This window comes from Oryx dammah, unplaced genomic scaffold, assembly GCF_014754425.2.
Source record: "Oryx dammah isolate SB20612 unplaced genomic scaffold, SCBI_Odam_1.1 HiC_scaffold_29, whole genome shotgun sequence".
Lineage (NCBI taxonomy): Eukaryota > Metazoa > Chordata > Mammalia > Artiodactyla > Bovidae > Oryx > Oryx dammah.
The window spans coordinates 63,114,626-63,134,063 of NW_024070213.1; the positions used below are offsets into that span (position 1 = coordinate 63,114,626).

General features: G+C 42.3%; 1 protein-coding gene across 1 annotated transcript in view; it reads right to left on the reverse strand.

Moving 5' to 3' along the window:
- LRIG3 (leucine rich repeats and immunoglobulin like domains 3) overlaps positions 1 to 19,141 on the reverse strand; it is a 57,278-nt gene extending 38,137 nt beyond the window's left edge. The window contains exons 1-3 of the mRNA XM_040233112.1: positions 18,596 to 19,141; positions 12,676 to 12,747; positions 12,306 to 12,380 (exon numbers count right to left, since the gene is read on the reverse strand). Of these exons, the coding sequence (XP_040089046.1) occupies positions 12,306 to 12,380; positions 12,676 to 12,747; positions 18,596 to 18,831 (383 nt within the window). The 5' untranslated portion in view covers positions 18,832 to 19,141. The remainder of the gene's footprint in view (positions 1 to 12,305; positions 12,381 to 12,675; positions 12,748 to 18,595) is intronic.
- Positions 19,142 to 19,438: the final 297 nt, after the last annotated feature.

Sequence of the window (19,438 nt, forward strand, 5' to 3'; positions counted from 1 at the left end):
GGATGTCTTCAATAGGCATCTGACCAGTGAATAAAACCAGCTTTTCTCTAAAAATCAAAATAAAACCTTCCTTCATAAAAGTTACTGTAATTTTTTTAGCAAAACATCATTCAACTTAGATATTCTAACAAAAATATTAGCCTATGTAAATTTTACCTTAAGATGATACTATGAACCAGAAAACATGGCATCATTATTCTGAATGTCAAATTAATAAAGAGCTATCATACAGAGGATTCATCCTGTATGAACACATCAGGCTAAATGAAAGTCATTTTATTTTTTCTGATACGGTCCACAGACCAATGGACTAAGAACATCACAGAATGTTTTGGTTTAATAAAGTACTTAACTTGTCCTTGTAAGCAAGAGAAAGTACACGTGGTGGTGATGATCCTATAGGCAAGTGACTTCACACGCTGAGTCTTTAGCCACAGACTGGCACGGACCTTTGGGGAAGACGCTAAGTGGCTGCTGCTAAGTCTGCTGTCCATGTGTGCATGAATACAGATAGAGATGTCAATAATCAAGTCTCATGATCTCAAGCCTCTCAACAGACTAAAATGATAGTCTAGAAGAAACTAGAGAAATAAGCTGGGGAAAGGCAGTGTTTCGAATTTTTAATCAAACATTTATAAAGGCCTACTTGGAGGCAGTTCTTAGGACAACGACAATAAACTTGGGGATCCTGGCTGACCCCAACTCAATATGCGCCAACAATACATCACAGTCCTTAAAAAGCTAATTTAATCTTACACTTCATTAACATCCCATGTTCTGGTCAAGAGACACAGTCCACCATATTCTGCATTAGACCACACCTCCGTTATTTTGCTCAGCACTGGGTTTTAGCATCATACTAGAGGATGAGTGTGAGGGGAAGACTTCCAGAGTCTATATCTGCACTATCCAGCACAATAGCCACAGGCCACGTGTGGCTCTTTAAATAAAATTTAAAATTCCATTCCTCAGTCACACCAGCCACATTTCACGTGCAATCTCCACGTGTGCAGCAGCGCAGGGACACATGCAGGCCACACATGGTGGACCACACATGCTTCCATTATCACAGAAAGTGCTCCTGCGCTGCACTGGTCTAGACCCCATGTCATCTAGAAAATGGGAACTGGAACTTGCGCTGGAAGAGAAAGCTTTAAGCAGCCCTGATAAGTTAAGACTTGTAAGTGCTTGAATGCAGAAAGTAGACTGGAGTTGTTCTCCCCAGTGCACAGAACTAGGAGAAGAGGAAGAAGCTGGGGAGAGAAAGAGCCCAGCTTAACAAATAAAGATTCCCAACAATTAAAACTGTTCCAAATGGAACGGCTCCTCATGCAGGACTGAGCTTTTGTCCCTGAAAGTGCTGAAGAGGAGGCTGGACACTCTCTCTTCCAGATATCTCTCCACAGGGAGAAATGTCTCTTCTAATTCAAAGTTACAAAGATTGCATGCAAACACTCAAGACTAACAAGACACGGTTCTGACCGATTATATAATCTAGCAAAGCATTTCCCTCACATTTTTACTGATATTTACATATGGATGGTGACGAAGTGAAAGCAAGATAGAGAGGAGGAGGAGAATAAAAGAAAAGAGGGATTTATATGGTGAACTGACGAATGTCCTGATTCTGTAAACATGCATTTGACTTTAAAGAGTACTGCCCTCTCTCCCAGGTCAATACCTTGTGCAGGACGTCACGGCCATGGGTGATGAAATACAAAAGCATCTCACTTTTTCTAAAAAAGTTATGCTCATTTTTGTTCTAACTCTTTATGTTCATTTTGCTATAAAACCACTTAAAATTGCTTACCCACAGTAAACCTGACAGTCCAAGAATGTACACCAGGCTTATCCTGTGCTAGATGGTACTTGCCGCGAATATTGCCTTCCTATTTCACGCTGCCTTCAATCTCACTCTAGAGACTACTCTATCAGCTAAAGGTTTCTGGAGAGGGAAGGAGAAGCAAGGCAGTTACTTGGAAGTGCTAGAAAGGAGGTGCTCATATTTATAACTGTCCCTTTTTTCATGTTTTAAATTTAGTACTTAAGCAACTTGCAGACAGAGAGAGAGAAAGGGAGGTGCTGGTTAGAGCCCTGTGGCATTGTTCTGGTCTCTCTAACCAACAATGAGAGCCTGAACCTCTTGACCATGGAAGACAGCACAGACTGTGAAAGAAGGAAGAGAAGGAGGAAAAGTAATGAGGCCGGGATAGAGACACATGTTCAGTCTTGCCTCCCCAAACGTGCAAAGCAACCGGCTGTAACTTTACTGTTTTGTCTGTCTTGGCAGCAAAAGCCTCATTCAGCAGAGAGAGGTCTCTGGCAGGAGTTGCATTTGATACTTCAAAGCAGCCAACAAAAGGCTAATGTAAAATTGAGGGAAAAGATGAGAAAATGGTATAGGTTCAGGATAAACACTGGTAATACAGGAGCTCTTGCAGCAAGCTATACTGGAAAATCAAGTGTGAGGGCTAGGGGGTCAATTTTATGGGCTCCTAAACCACCACTGAAGAAACGTGCCCAATGGGCCACCAAGTCAAATCTAAGAATGCTGTCACTTTGGAAATAAGTTCTGTTAATAAAAACAATTTTAAGTGTGTGCAGAGAGATAAGAACAAAACGTTAACTGACTAGTTTCCTTTGCAATTAACTATATGTTAATTTGAACTGGGAAACTAATTCAGTCATTCATTCAACAAACATGGACTGTTGACCATATGCCAGGCGCTGAGTTCCATAGCAAGGTAACAATGGGGATGAAGAAAGACACAATCGCAGCTTTTGTAAGGTTTCACTCTGATGGGGGAAATGGATATGAAAGAATCACAAATATACAACAGAAAAAAAAAGACTGAATATATAACAAGGTAGACACTATAAATAGAGCAGATGTAACAAGGTGGAAGGAAGACTTAGCAAAAGCTGGGGGAGGGTGAACATTCCAGGTAAAGGGATTTGAGGCAGGAACAAGCTGGCACATTCCTAGAAGTGAGGAATGATTCTAGAGAAGGCTCAACGGGAAAAGAAGACTCAGGTCACGCAGAGCATTGCTTATCTTGAAAAGGATTTTTGCTCATGACCTAAGAGCAATGAGAAATTCCTAAAGGGTTTAAAGAGCCAAGACATGATCACATATTTATGTTTCAAACACAGCCACTGTAAATCAAAATTCAAAAACCTAGCAAACGTGTATTCTGGGGATCAGTTTATGACTAAAAGTGAGGATAAACTTAAGAGTATTACACATATGGCTCTGTGTACAGTAAGCTCTTTTGTGTGCAAAATAACAAACATTTTAAAATCTAATAAAAGATTACAACTTATCATATTAAGATGCTTATGTGTTTGTTTTGTAAGACTTGGGCTTAGGGAGCTCACTGCCATGAAACACAATAATGTCTGGTTTGTTTGCACTGGTGAAGGTGGTGGTCCTCAAACGCAATATCCTTCACATGAAGACACTAGTCCTTTTTATTCTCATATGGAGAGCACACATTTGGGGATGAATTTTTCAGTTAAGGTGCAAATTCCTTAGGCTTATCTACACCCACGTGTGGGTAAAGATAGGATACAGTTTGTGTCTACTTTATCAGAAGCCTGATTCCCCAGAAATTTAAGTTCTAATTTTGGCTGAAGCTTCTCCACAATTTCCCTTAATTTATATGAGAAACTGATGACCTCGTTTCAAATACTAACTTATACAGACTTTGATTAAACAAACAAACAAACAAAATTGTTTTTACCTTTGAGCTTTTACCTCATGGTTATAAAATTACTTAGCTACACCATCACTTGAAACCATATAAAAATGCTTGTCTTTCCCACAAGCAGCTTTGTTTCTGAGCTGTGGGCTATTAAAATATCAATATACTGTAAAAGTTATAAACTGAATGTGATGAATCATTTAAATAAACTCTGTGCCAAGAAACCAGGCAATAGTCTCTTAAGCCTCCCAAACTGATTTTTCATTAATCTGAGTTTGGGAATGTAACGAGAAATGCATGCTCATGGACAGAATTTGCACTTGATACAGTTCTGGACCCAATACACAGATAACGTCACACTGCGTTATTTGACTTCTAGTCATTAGTTCAGCTCTACTCCTTTTAGCATGCTGAAGTCAAGGCTCACATGATTCCCACTCCATGTCAATTTCCTTTTGTGGAAAACTAGAAGTGTGGCCCTTGCACACAGCAGGGCTCAGGGGACAGACGGCCCTAAAGGTGGATGGGTAACAGGCATTTGGCAAATCATAACTGCTAATTATCAAAGCTGCGTTACTGAGTTGACTATGGCCCTTGACTCTGAATATGAACACCGATTAATGACTACTTGAAAAAGTAGAGAAGCAGAACCTGTGCTAAATTGAACTGTAGTTATGTTATTCCCCTGCTTTAAAAAAAAGTCAACTACTCCCCAAACCTGTAAAACTTGAGCCGATCCCTGTCAAAGTACCCAATCTCCTTTCAGGTCTAGACCTCACTCACCCTTTCACTCTACACACTGAAAGGACAGCCTTCCTCTGCTTCTATCATCCAGGGCATCTCCTCCTTGGAGATGTCTTTATTCTTTACTGTGCCTGCCCATTACATTTATTCAAAGCCCCTGGACAGCAGAGGCCAAGTGTTTCTTTGTTCTCCAGCATTAAGAACATAGAGCTTCCTCAGAAGCTCAGAGGTAAAGAATTCACCTGCTAATGCAGGAGACACAGGTTTTATCCCTGGGTCAGGAAGATCCCCTAGAGAAGGAAATGGCAACCCACTCCAGTATTCTTGCCTAGAAAATCCCATGGACAGAGGATCCTGGTAGGCTAGAGTCCATGGGGTCACAAAGAGTCAGACACGACTGACTCGTTAAACAACGCAGCACACTGGAGTGCTCTGAATCCATCTTACAGTTATGTAAACCTTCAGGCTGGGAATATTGTTCATTTATTAATTGTAGTTGAGGGTGGTCTTGGTTTAGCCATTAAGTTGTGTCCAACTCTTGTGACACCATGGACTATAGCCTGCCAGGCTTCTCTGTCCAAGGGATTTCCCAGGCAAGAATACTAGAGTGGTTGCCATTTCCTCCTCCAGGGGATCTTCCCAACCCAGGGTCAGACCAGATCTACTGCACTGCAGGAAAATTCTTTCCCAACTGAGCCACCAGGGAGGCCCTTATTTGAGTGCTGATTTTTTTTTAAACTATCTGAAGAGAGCAAAAGTTTTTCTTAACCCCTCATCCCAAATGCCAAGCTCTCTCTCCCTCCCTCATTTATTGCCTGCAGGATAATGTTTCTAAATTCTTCTTTCCTCCTGTGACCCTCCTGTTTTAGACTCCAGGCGCACGGGCCCCCTCCCCACCCCCCAGCGCACTCTGACTATGTCAGCAGCAGCTGCGGCCGCTCACGCTGTCCTGAGTCCTTTCATGTACAAGCTGACACTTGATGCTTCACCGGAACCACACGAGGTGGACTGGCAGACATCTACACTGCTCCTCCCGATAAACAAAGCAGAGTTCATTAACTCTTCAGGTCAGGTGGGTCATTAGCATGAGTCAAAGGAAACCTGGGGGCCCCATTCCTCGCTCAGATCTCTACTTCTGCACAAGAGATCTCTTTCCCACTAATCAGAACCTCTTATGTGGCAGAGAATGGATTAGGCTGCTGAGGGAACAGACATGAGTCCTACCCTGGAGTGAGACGGGTGACAAATGCCAAGGGAGAACCACACAGACTGCACTGGTGGGAGTTTCATATCTGAAGAAAGAAAGGTCATCACCATTCTCCAAAGTCTATAAGAACAACTGCTCATACCACAGGAATTGCTGACTCCCTATTACCCTGGATTATTGTCTGCAGCATATAAACCTGACCAGACCTCTGAGGGAAGGTGGGACTCTCATACCTTCTTGCATCCCAAAGCATCTCCCATGGAGGAGGACATGTGATGAAATGGTACCACATCTCAGGCAGCATCAGGTTCTAAAGCCCGTGGCGGGGTGGAGGGGGTGAGTGTATGTAGCAGGGGAGGGAATCATCTATGATTGATATACCCCTGAACCCTTATCCAAGTGATCCAATCCAATCCACAAACACCATATGCTCATGCATGCGTGTGCCAACTCGCTTTGGTCACGTCCAACTCTTTGTGACCTTATGGACTGTAGCCTATCAGGCTCCCCTGTACATTTTATTTATCCAAGAATACTGGATTCTCCAGGAAAGAATACTGGAGTAGGTTGCCACGGCCTTCTCCAGGGGCTCTTCCTGACCCAGATACTGAACCTGTGTCTCTTACATCTACTGCACTGGCAAGCAGGTCCTAGCATCACCACCATGTGCTCAGTTGTGTTCAACTCTTTATGACCCCAAGGACTGTAGCCTGCAAGGCTCCTCTGTCCATGGAATTTTCCAGGCAAGAATATTGGAATGGGCTGCCATTTCCTACTTCAGGGGATCATCCCAACCCAGGGTTCAAACTCCCTTCTCCTGTGTCTCCTACACTGCAGGTGGATTCTTTATCACTGAGCCACCGGGGAAGCCCTTGAACCCTTGAAACACTAGCACAGGTATTTTTCTGCAGACATGCATCCTGTCTCTCTCAATAACTCTTGTAGGGCCAGTTTTCCCTTTGGTGTTTGGATAGATCAATTTTCTGTTTTGTGGTTTTGTATTCTGAATTTTTACTTCAAGACCTGATGAAATAGTTCATTCACATGCATTTCAGGCCCAATGGGCTAGAAAACATCTCTTTCTGAAGACCAAAGTCATCCTCCGTGGGCTGAGACAGACAAACTGAGAAAGACAGAAAAGGAGCTTTTATCTACTGCACACTTTCATTTCACACACACTCCAGGACATGTGATCACCACTTAAGATTGGTGAGTTGAATCCTTTGGCTACTTAAATTCTCTTGTGTTTTTCTTTCCTTTAATCATTATTATTGTGGTTGTTATCATTTATTTTATTCATTGCCAAGCATGCATAACTGAACACCAGTAAGATACAGGTACTCTTTATCTCCACTGTAAATTTTTAGCCTTTGCTGGACTAAGCCTCTAGGAGATTTGTTTGAATAATACTAAGTATAGGTGCTGTTCCATAAATACTCCCTAATTCAATTCATTTATTAATTAAACACTGATTGTATGCCATGGGGGATTCCCAGGTGGCACTAGCAGTAAAGAACCTGCCTGACTATGCAGAAAACATAAGAGAGGCAGATTTGATCCCTAGGTTGGGAAGATCCTCTGGAGGAGGACATGGCAACCCACTCCAGGGTTCTTGCCTGGAGAATCCCCATGGACAGGAGCCTGGCAGGCTCCAGTCCATAGGGTCGCAAAGAGTCGGACACGGCTGAAGCGACTGAGCACGCATTTGTGCATGTATGTATGTACGTATGTATGTATGCCATAAAACCTGCATTAAGTGCTAGGGAAAATAAAAGTCAACCCCAGAGGCGTCATGATAGAGGAGGAAAGTAAGACAAAATCATTTTATGGCCATGTCACAGGTGAATATACAAGGCAAGAAGGGACTGGAACAGGACAGGGGAGGCTTAAGGACAGGAACCCTTCCTCCCCTCACATACCAGTCAGGACACTTCTCATGACTCCCTCACCTGCAGGCTCTGAACCAAGTGTTACCTTCCCAGTGAGCCGTTCCCTTCAATCCCATTTAAAACTGTAAACCCCCCTCCTCGTCTACCACACACACTCCTTTACATCCTCTCTCCCAGGCACTTAGCATCTTCTGACCACATCTTCCACTTATTTTATTTCCTTTCTCTTTCCCTGAGAAGGTCAGCCCCAAGATGGCACAAATTCTAATTTGTTCAGTGTTGAACCTCCGTCTTCGAACAGCACCGAGCACAGAACAAGTCTTGGAAATCTTCAGAAATCAGCCTTCCCAACCACCCTAAAGGGCAGCTGACCTAGCTCTCTATCCCTCTGCCCTTTCTTTTTTTTCACAGCTGTTATCAAAGAACTGAAGTTATCTTTTAAAGTTTGTTTACTAATTTTCTCTCATCTCTCCACTTGGATGGAAGCTTTAAGATAAGAGGAAGTTTTTTTTGCTTTGTTCATTATTGTGTCCCCACACACTAAACAGAAGCTGGCACCGTTTGTCTCTTCCATAAATTCTGGCTGAATGAATGACGTCATCCCCATGCCTGTGGCTCATTTCCACTGAGCACTCAGTCCATGGCAGGCAGGTTTCACTGTATTCTCTCCCCCAGTCTTCACAACAATGCAATGAGGTGGGCACTATTATTTTCCTCATTTTACAGAGTAGGAAGTGCAGACTGTACCCTGCCCAAGGTTTCAAACCGGCAAAGAGAAGAGCTGGCAATTAACTGCAAGCCATTCAACTTGAGTTTTGCTTCCAATCACTGTTCTGCTGAACTGATGGCAGTTGCACTGCAGGAGAACGATGCCACCATCGCTCCGGGGCAGCTGTAGTGGCTGCTTCATCATTTGGCTCCTTTAAGCCCCTCTCCTGGCCACTGCCATTCTCCACACTAGAGTCTGAGTGATATTTCCAATGGCAAAACTGATCATCTCACTCTTCTTTAAATCTCTTCAATGGCAGTCCATCATTCATAGATCACACATGTTGAGGTCCCACTGGCAAAGTGATCAATATTTATGATAACCTCCCTAGAAGGATGATACTGTCATCTCTGGAAAAATGACAGGTTATGAAGAAAAGGATGGACTTCAGAGAAATGATCCACTTTTGAGATGATAATGAGAAAAGGCTTGTTTGGTCATGATAAGCTGACTATCAGTAATTCAGAAATATTTATGTAATAGCAGAGTCTCAGCAAGGTAGATGTCTTAAATGGATCTACTTGGGCCTCACCAAAAAGCATTAATCTACATACATCTTTGACATTCCTTGACTTAAATCTTTTCAGGTCTTAAGATACCAGACAAAGCATCTACATTTTGGGCAGTATCATATAAACCATCAATCAAGATAAGACCCAACTAGCACTACTGAATGACCAATAAGGCCTCTGGTTCAACAGTAATGCTACATAACTTACAGATTCAAATCTGCCCTAACTCGGGCCACACGTTTCAAAAATGTCCAATGTGCAACTTCCCTGCCTCAACTTCCAGTGCAAGGGGCACGGGTTTGATCTCTGATAGGCAAACTAATAAGATCTCCCATGTCTGCTCCCCCCAGAAAGAGAAAAACAACAAAAATGTCCAATGCTTGGACAGCTTATGCCACATGACAAGAAGCCAGAAGAACTATTACATCTGATAAAATCACCTTGCTTATGCCAGGTCAACAGTTTTAGTACAGAACATGCTCATTCCAAAAATTTATTCCATTTCTTCCCTTAAAATATACCATCCTGCCATGTGTGGCTAGGAAAGGAGGGAAAGTAAACACAAACCACATTTTGCTCCTAGCATGTCAGACTTTTGAACTAGTGCTTTGTGGGATTCAGAGCAAAGCAAGCCTATTCAGGTCTCTCACATCCTGAAAGTTCCCTAATATGGTCAGAGATGAGCTTTGCTAGCGGGGAAGCTCAATGCTCATCCACCCATCATCCCAAGAAGCTGGCATTTTACCAGGCTTCCTTGACATTACCAGAACTAGTCCCTGGCTGAAATCATCTCTGGCCAAGGGGAGACAGTTGACCCAATATTAGCTGCTGGCTCTTGCGGTTGAGAGAAGACGAGGGTCTTACCAGGCACAGTCTTCCCCATGTCCAACCTCCTGAGCTAGGAGGAGCCCCCACTACACAGAGCAGCAAGTGTATGGGCACTGACATTAAACCTCAGGCTCAGGCTTCCTTGGTGCTCCAGCAGTTAAAAATCTGCCTGCCAATGCAGGAGACATGGGTTCAATTCCTGGTCAGTGAAGATCCCACGTGCATAGGGCAACTAAGGCCACGTGCCACAACTAATGAAGTCTGAACACTCTAGAGCTCGAAGTCACCACAAGGAGAAGCCTGAGCACCACAACGAGAGAGTAGTCCGTGCTCCCTGCAATTAGACAAAGCCCATGTGCAGCATCAGAGACCGAGTGAAGCCAAAAAATAAATAAATAAAAAATTTAAAAATCTTATGCTCAAGACTACAAATGAGTTTTTTCACACATCTTCAAATTATTTAACTTGTACAAATTACCCAGAAAAATGTCTTCCCTCACAAAATGTTTTTTTAAAAATCTTGACAGAAGTCAAACAGTTTGGGGACCTACTGAAAAGATATAGGATTTAATGGTGGTGCCATAGCAAATTTCTAATCTGAGCCACATTATCAGTTTAACAATTTTCTTTTTTTTTTTTTTTTGAAATTTCAGAAACGTATTTAAGTACTGACTTTCAGCTCTGGTTATTTTTCGAGTGCATCTATATAAACTACAACAGTCTACCCTACACCAGACAGAAATTAACAGTGCTTTAGAAACAATGACTGTGTATTACAAAATCCCAAAAAAAAAAAAAAAAAAAGCCTACAGAAGAAAACAAAACATTTATAGAGGAGAACAGCCAGGAAAGTAAATTTTTCAAGACACTTCATAAGTATAAAAACAATTTTTACTATGCACATTGAATTAGCAGGCCCATGAGGTAAATTACTCTTTACAGAGTCTATGTAATCTAGGTAATAAACAGGATCTACCATTTTATTGGAGGAACAAAGCAATCCCTGGTTAAATGCACTACGGCAAATTAAGGGAAAAGAAAGTGAGATTATTCAAATTCAGGAAAGATTACTCAGCATTCACTAAGGTGAAGGTAAACAAAAACAAGGAGAAGAGCTCAAATATTGAAGGTTTCTAATTTTCCAGATGTCATTTCAGTTTTCTAATTACAAAATTATAGCTTTAAAATGTAAAACCACTGGGTTATTTACTTCTGATAGAACTTTCTAATTTCCTTACAAGTTCTTTCGCTTTCAACTCTATACCATGCCCAAATGAATACTGTTTTTTCCTCAACCCACCCAGATTCTAAAACCCCACTGCAGACCCTCTCAACCATGAAGCATGCAACGACCCTCAAGACCCTTTCAACATGCTGACAGGATCTGCCAATACACAGGGCAAGGACAGCAGGGCGATGAAGTGTCATTCCCTGGGATTTAAATAGGCCCCCTTGGTCAAATGAGAACAGCGAAAGATATTAAAGATACCAAAAGCAGTGCTCCATTCAGACTCCAACATTTTAAGCAACTGGGAAAGACAAAACAGGTATGAACACTAGCATAAAAATCTTTCTTTAAATTCAGTGTTTATTTGTCAAATACCAACTTTTTTTTTTTATTCCTTTCTGTTTCTGATCTTTGGAAAAACCACATCAGTATCAAATGTCACTCAGTTCTTATTCAAACAGAGGAAAGCAGACACAGCGGCTGCACCCGTGACTTAGCTGACCTGGGCTCTCAGTAAAAACAAACCTCTATAAATCACCAGATGTAAGCAATTGGGTAGTGATCACTTTAATTAATTGAACAGCTTTCCTGAAATTTACTGTATAATTTCAACCCTCCCAACACCTTTCCCAGATGCAACTAACAATGGTGGTTTTTTCCCCTTAAGTTGTTTAAAGGAGGAAAACATTTTTAACTTCAGTGGCTTAAATGTATTTTTAAATTAATCAAGATGGATGTGGTAAACTACTTCATTTCGGAAATCAAACCATGCTCCTTCGAAATGACTTTAAAGGCTGAAAGTCAAAATTATTCTAAAACATCTCCAATGTGTAAGTATAAACACATCATGACCTAATAATACAGAAAAATGTAACACAATTTTAATCTTATTTGAAAACTCAGATATGCAAAAGGACATGCAATGATATTTCTAATTTAATCACCTATTGAACTTTGACTGTATGAAGTGGATAGTTTGATGTTTCTCAACTTGATTTCCACTGCAGGTGCCACACTTAAAAGAGGATTCCCCAATACTTTCTTTTCAACTCCATTTCTCCTCCCCAAACAGCTTATTCTCCACGGAACTATATAATGCTGGATCTATAGATCCCATGCCAACCATTGAGTGATACCAGAGTTTAAGTCCTAGACTACCATAATCAAATACACGTCTCTGTCGTGTGAAGGTGGCTTCTCTGAATCTTGGTCACAGCAGCAAAGGATGGCAATGTATAAAGCATCCTTGCTACAATGATACTCAAAATTTAGGAGTGAGAGACAAAGAGAGAGGGGCTAGGAAACAAGTTAACCAGTTTAAAGGAAGCATATTGTGCTTGTAAGATCTGTAGTTTAGCCCATATGAAACTGCTCCCCACGGTCCATGCAAACATACATGTGAAATCCTTCTAGCATCCACTTACAAGGAGAGAAGTGTAATATTTGCTGCAACTGGTCCTAAATTTGGAATGGTCTCCAATTCATTGTTGTTCAGTTTCCTATAAATGCCAAAGAGAGAGAGAGAGAGAGAGAGAAGCTGATTACACAATCTGTATTCCATAAAGGTGAAAATGTTATAAATTCATTTAAAGATCCCTCTCCCAAGTTAAAGGTTTTAAATATTGGGTTGGCCAAAAAGTTCACTCCAGTTTTTTCATAAGATGGTATGGAAAAACCTGAATGAACTTTTTGGTCAACCCAATTATTATTGTAACCCAAATGCTCTTTACAATCAAATACTGTGATGGGTAATATATTTGATTCAAACCTCAAACAGGAAAGAGCTGAACTCACACTTCTCGAAGGCTGTGAAGGTGGCTCAAGGAATTTGCCTTGATGAAAGACAATCTGTTGTGACTTAAGTCCCTGTGGGGCGGGGGGAAGAAAAACAAAAATAAAATTGTAAGTAGTTTCCAAAAATCACTAACAGTGCTTAATGATGTGCAGGACAGAGTGAATTTATGAACTCTCTCTCTCTCAACACCAGCTACAACATGAGAAATAATTGGTCTATCCTGTGCATCAACTAGAGGGCAAAATCCAAAATACAAACTCTGAGGACCAAATTGGTTTAGGAGGCTGGTAGATTCAAATGCTCCAAGCCCGCAAATGTTTTAGGAGATGGTTTTTGGCCCAGGGTGAACAGATCTTTGTGAACTGGTTGTTTTGCCTCACCCTCCCCACCCCCTGCCATCTCCTCACTTCCAACTTGATATGATGAAGTCATAGCTTAGGAAAAGTGGCTAATTAGGCAGGTTGCTGAAACTAAAATATCTAAAGAAACCTTTTTATTATCATAAAACTAAGTATCAAAGTCCTTATTACAGTCAAAGAAAGTAAAAACTGCTTTTCATACATATGTTTCCCTGGATTAAGGAACCCAATTATTTCAAGTATTGGGGTGTGAGTGTGTGTTGAGAGGGTAGGAAACAACCCAACTTCTGTATGTGCGTGTATTGCGAGGGGAAAAACAATCCAACCTTTGCTTTCCTGAATTTCCCCAAATCTCAATATAATGTGTAATTTAAAGCATATCAAACCACCTAACACAGTTAAGCAGACTGTTCAGAACCTGTGATCAGGTTTCTTTTCAATCATTAAAATAAAACTGCTTCTAACTCAGAGATTCCTTATAACTTAGTAACATTTCTACAGGACATCAGTATTTAAAAGAACTCCTACACGTTCAGTGTTCTAGGACAGGCCATCAGCTCAGCATTGAAGAGTCAAAGTGTGAAACGAAATCTGGCAAAATACTTGGTAATACTGACTATGTGCCTTCAAACTGGTCTAAAGAAAATGACAGGGCTGAACATCTACTGAAGACCAGCCTGACAAACACGATGGGCGAAAGCTCTCCCACTGAAAAATGTGTATCCAATCCTACCAGATTAATTTCTTCAGTGTCTAAAAGTGAAGATTTTTAAATAACCCAAGTTAGAGATAACCAAACTTGATTGGAGAAGAGCAGGAGCCGTGTGCTATATACGTTAAGTATGCCACTCCCCCTGCCTGTCCCTTGCCAAAGAAAAAAAAGTGCAGAGAAATCACATTCAGAGAAGCCCAGTGTTACTCTGTGTACATCCATTAACTAACAATTAGAAATCAGAGATCCTTTTTCAGTCTTTGCATTTTTTGTTTTGAGAATAAACCTGGATCTCTCTATTTCACCTAAAAGGAAAAAAAAAAGTAATTTTTTTTTTTTTTTTTTGCAAAGGTTTTATTTGAAACATGTTTGCCCAAAGACCTACCAGACAGTAACAGACATGAGTAGATTTGTTCTGGTAGAGTTATAACATGAAAAAAAAAAAAAAAAAAAACAAAACCTGGCACAGTCTTTAAACTATAAAAGTCCTGCAATTACAAGCACTGCCGTGCATGCTCCCCACGCTGGAGCCAGACACTTTCCCTCACAGCCCAGCTCGAGTCCATCTGGAGTTCATCAAGGAAACCGTGAGTCCAACGACTCACATTCGGATTCAGACAAAAACCTGTGTGCTTTTAGCACCACAGACAGTCACAGATTTCCCACAGGCTTTAAAAAAAACAACCAAGAAAAAAAGGCCTTCACCTGGGAGTTAGCCTGAATCAACAGAAAGGCTCATTTGGACTCACTTAACTAAAGAACGTTGCACTCAGCCTATTGGGCTGCATCCCATTGTTCAGAGGAAAGGGGGCACCCATCTGGCATTTCCAGCTCACACAGGTGATTTCCTTTCTAATGAGAAAAAAACAAAAATTCCACTCTTTCATTTTTCTCAGGGCCACGCTGTGAGAAAAATAAAAGTTAAAAAAAGATGGAGTGCTTCAACTTTTTTCCTCCTCCTCACCAGTAGTGGGATGAAATGTCCAACAAAAGACCTTTAAAATGAGAAACTGTCTTCAGAGAACAGGGCACATGCTGGGGACCCCTCATTTCTGATCCATAAGCAGGAGCAGGCAGCCTGAAACAGTTCAGTTACTGCAACACACTTCCATTCCTGAGTTTTGCGTAGTATTAAAACCACAGTATATGTGGGAGAGAAAAAGAAGTGACTGAAGTGACTCTTATTACTAAATACTTGAAGCCTTGAAACTTTTAATGCACTTAAATTTAGGTTTCATACAGTTTATGTTTCAGAAATGATCCAAGGATGTCACATTTTTTTAAATCTTCCCTTGTATTATTTTTTATGGCTAGATCACTAAAAATACCACTAAAAACAGATTCAACTTATACAATGTCAATGTTTTCTGAAATCCCATTACAGTCAGTAAGGCAGGCAGATTCTTTGTTTTTAGAGTTCCAGTAATGAACATCCTCCCCAGGAAACCTTTTCTAAAGAAACTTTTTGTAATGAAGTTAATAAATGGGAAAGGTGGTGAGGCAGAGAGGTGTTAACTATTTACCCAAAACTCAGCTGCCCAAACACTTGAAAACCAAACTCTACACAGGAGAGAGAAGTCTCTCTTCCTGCATATTAGCAAGCGGATAAATATATATGAAAATAATTCATTTACAACATTTGGTCCCAGCTCTCATTTTCTTCCTTTTAGCATTTGGAAATCTGACTTCCAAGTCAAATTTTAAAATGCAAATCCGGCACAGCTTCTTAATCAATCCCACTGGGGCCTGTAGAGCTGCTAATTCAGCAGAAATCTGGAAAGCTGAAAAACAAAAAGCCAGGGCTGTAGCTGTTTTAAGACACTGATCCAAAGTGACTCATAAATCAGCCTGCTATGTTCAAGTTTTCGTCTGGAAAATACAGAAAAACAGCTGTGAAAACCAGAAGGACTATTACCCCCCAACCCCAGCCCCAGTTCTGGTTCGGACCAGAGGATTTATAACAGGCAGACACTAAAGAAGTCACACCAGCAGAAAGTACCTTCCAGACTTTTTTTTTTTTTTTTTGGCCTGAGCTCAGCTAACCCAAACCTTTCTGTTGTGATAAGACAAATAATTCTGAAATTCCAGTGAGGTTTTAAAACTACTTGAAGCTCTTACTGACAACTGGGCAACTTTTCCCTCCCTTGCCTAAGTAAACATATTCTAACTAGCCCTCCTCTTTGGGTTCAGAACTCCTTGCAAGCACACAGTCTAGATGTAAACTCAAGTCTGCCTTTAAAGGCAGTTGTAAGGGATGCTTCAAATAGTGATCGTTTTAAGAGCCACTTTCATTAAAGTATTAGAAGTTCCTTTTTTTTTTTTTTTAAGAGAACTGTGATATTATTATTTTACAGCTCAAACAATTCAACTTTTCACCCATGGGATTCTTATGGCCCTAAATCACAACTGAATAAAGTGGAAAAAATACATACACACATGTATATTAAAGAGACTAAATTTTTAACTTGCCAATTGAACAAATGAAACAAAAGCTATGCACCAAACTTTTTCTGAAGAATGATCTCATGAAATATTCCTAAGGCAAACTTTTACTTTCTTAATTACCTGAGGAAAAGGAAGTTAAGATGTGGGGAAGAACAACATGCATTTTGTTACATATTTCTAAACTCAGGGCCAGTCTACCGAAAAGCTTTTCTAATTAAGTAAAATTTAAGCAGCAGCTATCTTATGCCTCCTGTTCCAAACACCAAATAACAGAGAAGTTAAAGCTTAATTCTATGCATTTTTCTGCTCATTTCAAAGGTGGAGAGAGGAGACCTCTAGAGCTTTAGGCACAAACAAAAGAAACATTTACAATAAAGAACCTGGACCACATGGTTTGCTGACAACTACAAAGTTGGTTAAAAGTCACACATGTACAAGAATGACAGAGCTGTCCAGTGAGTGATCAGGGTGGGGCTTCTGACAACAGACCTAGCACTTATTTGCACAAGTGGAACTTATTTTCACATACATTTAAGGAATGTGGACTTGTATTGAGACAATTTACTGCTGGCGGAAATGTAATTAAAGATTGTGCTAACCAAATAAACTGTAATTTGTTTTTAGTGTGCCACCAAATTATCTGGAAAACAAAATCCTAATTAGGTCAACTACTTTTAAGACAATGTTTAAATAGGTATCAAACCCCTTTTGTTTAACTCAACTTGTAATCAAGAGCACTACATTTTCTTTTAAGACATCCAATTTTTAAAAAAGACATTCACACAAAAATATATTGCACACCGGCATGATCCGACAGGCCACTTAACTCGGGAAACGACTGAAAGTTAGAGCACGTGAATGATCTGAGCCCTTCTAAACACACCCCAGGAAGCACTATGTTCATTCTTCCTCAACCCTCTATTATTTATAAGTGTTCACCTCCAGTCATTCAAATGTTCAGTTCCACATGTTGTCAATAGAGCCATTCACATCTCATGAATAAGGCAGCATGACCTCCACAAGAGGCAATTGAACAGAATTAGCCACAACTAATTGAAAGTCTCCCTGTTTTAGGTTAAAGTCCTTATCTCCTTCTTCAATTGTAATAAAAACTACTAAACAAGACATCCCACGATAAGAGATTACATATCAATCTAAAACTCTCAACTTTTTAAAAAATTAAGGCACATCAACACAAAGCATATGCTTTCCCATAGTTGACAATTCTATATTCCACAAAAAAAAGACTTTGGTGAGCATAGAGATTTAAAAACACAGTTTTTTAAACAACCGGGACAAACTTTCTACCACTACTATTTGGAATGTTAGGATAGTTGGTAAGTTTCAAAAGTTTCAGATCTCCACTACTACTCTGTTAGGCCCAAATCTGAATGTTAACAGTGGACTGCACTTTTGCTTTTTTTCAACAGGACAGCTACTTAAAAAGAAAGAAAGAAATACAAGTTTTGATTGTTAACATTTTGCACCAGTCCTCCAATTTTAACAAAACGAGGGCTCGGAGAGAACAAGGAGACGACATTTGGAAAAAAAAAATTAGCCTTTCCAACTAAACGACATTTTCTTCCTTGTTCTTTTACGCAGTTGGCAGTGATTTCAGGTTTTTCAGACTTCATACCTAGCATCCAAAAACTTGCATAACAGCACCCAGCGCTCTCTCCTAAACCGCCTGGTCGCGCTGAGAAGCCACAGAAATCACGCCTTCGGTTCTGAAAAAACTCTAGCTCCTTCCCTTCCATATCTACTGCTCAGTCTTGCCAACTTCTTACCGGAATGGGGATGTACTACAGTTTGGTCGAAGAGGGGAATTTATGGAACTTACTGACGCGAAATTAAGCGAGGGTAAAGAACAACAAAATGATGTCTACCAGTGCTCGGTTAAGGGGCATAACTGTTGAAAGGGCTTCCCAAACGAAAGAGCGCGCTCGATTACTAGTGTTGGGAACGCAAAAGGTGACTTGAACCTGTTAGAAACTATAGTTAGCCGCGGGATCATACTCGTAAAGTGAGAACAGAGAAACCAGGGCGCGGAAGGGTGTCAGCTCTCCCGCCCCGGACTGGCAAGGCGCGCATCTGAGCCCCCTAGGCGAGCTCCGCGCAGGACGCAGATTCTGCCCCCGGGAGTTGTCAGTGGCTCCATCCCGTGGCCCAAGGGCGGCCGGGTGGGGCAGGCCAGGGCCCACCTGCGCGGTTCGCCAAGCGCCGGGAGATGGAGAGGGACTGAGGCCCGGTCAGCTCCTTTTCCATCCCCGCGGGGCGCCGCTCGAGGCCTGGGCCAAGAGGAGTTGCCCCGGAAAAAGCCGCTGCGCGCCTAGCATCCTGGCCCCTAGCCTGCAGTCCCGAAACTCAAGCGGTTCCCCCTCCGCCCGTTGGAAGAATACTTACAGCCTAGCGATCCAGGACGGAAGCGGCTCGGGAAGGTACGCCAGCCGCTGGCGACTGCAGTCCAGGAGGTCCCCGAGGCAGCGACACGGAGCCGGACACTGGTGCTCAGCGCCGACCCCAGAAGGCGGCCCCAGGGCCTCGAGGCCGCCGCCCTCGGCCGGGCCCGCGTGCCCCAGCACCTCGCACAGCAGCAGCCCCAGCGCCGCCGCGAGCGCGCGGAGCCTTGGCGCGCCCATAGTGGTCCCGCAGCTTCTCGCTCGGCCCGGGTCTCCGCAGGCGGTGGGCACTCGGGGTCCGGCACCAACTCCAGCCGGGAGTGGACGCCGGCGCTCGGGGCCGCGTGCGCGCGCCCCCCTCTCGCGCTCGCAGGTAAGCCCCTTTTTTCTCAGGCCAGACGGCAGAGCTCTTTGGTGCCCCGGGGCAGCGACAGGGAAACCGAAAACAGCGGCCAGCTGTGGCAGAGTTGCAGTGGGAGCAGCGTCCGCGCACCGAAGCCTTTCTTGCCCGCAAAAGAAACTTTTTCGCCTCCTCCTTTCCGCGGAGCGCCAAGTCTTCGGGCGCCGGAGCCGAGGGGCGGTGCTGCCCAGACCCGCGCGCGCCCATTGGCTGTAGCCCTCGCGGCCACGTGACAATAACAAGGTTCCCGCCCCCGGCCGGAGCGCGGGAGAAAGTGGAGCTGAGATTGTAGGAAATTCGGAGTTATATTTTCCAGCCTCTCGGGCTACAAGTCTCCACTACGTCCTGGGAAACATATATCAAATGGAGCTGAAGAGAAAAAAGGAGTGAGCAAACAAGTGAGCACATTTTAGGCCAGCTTTCGGAGTAGGAGGTATTTCGGGGCAC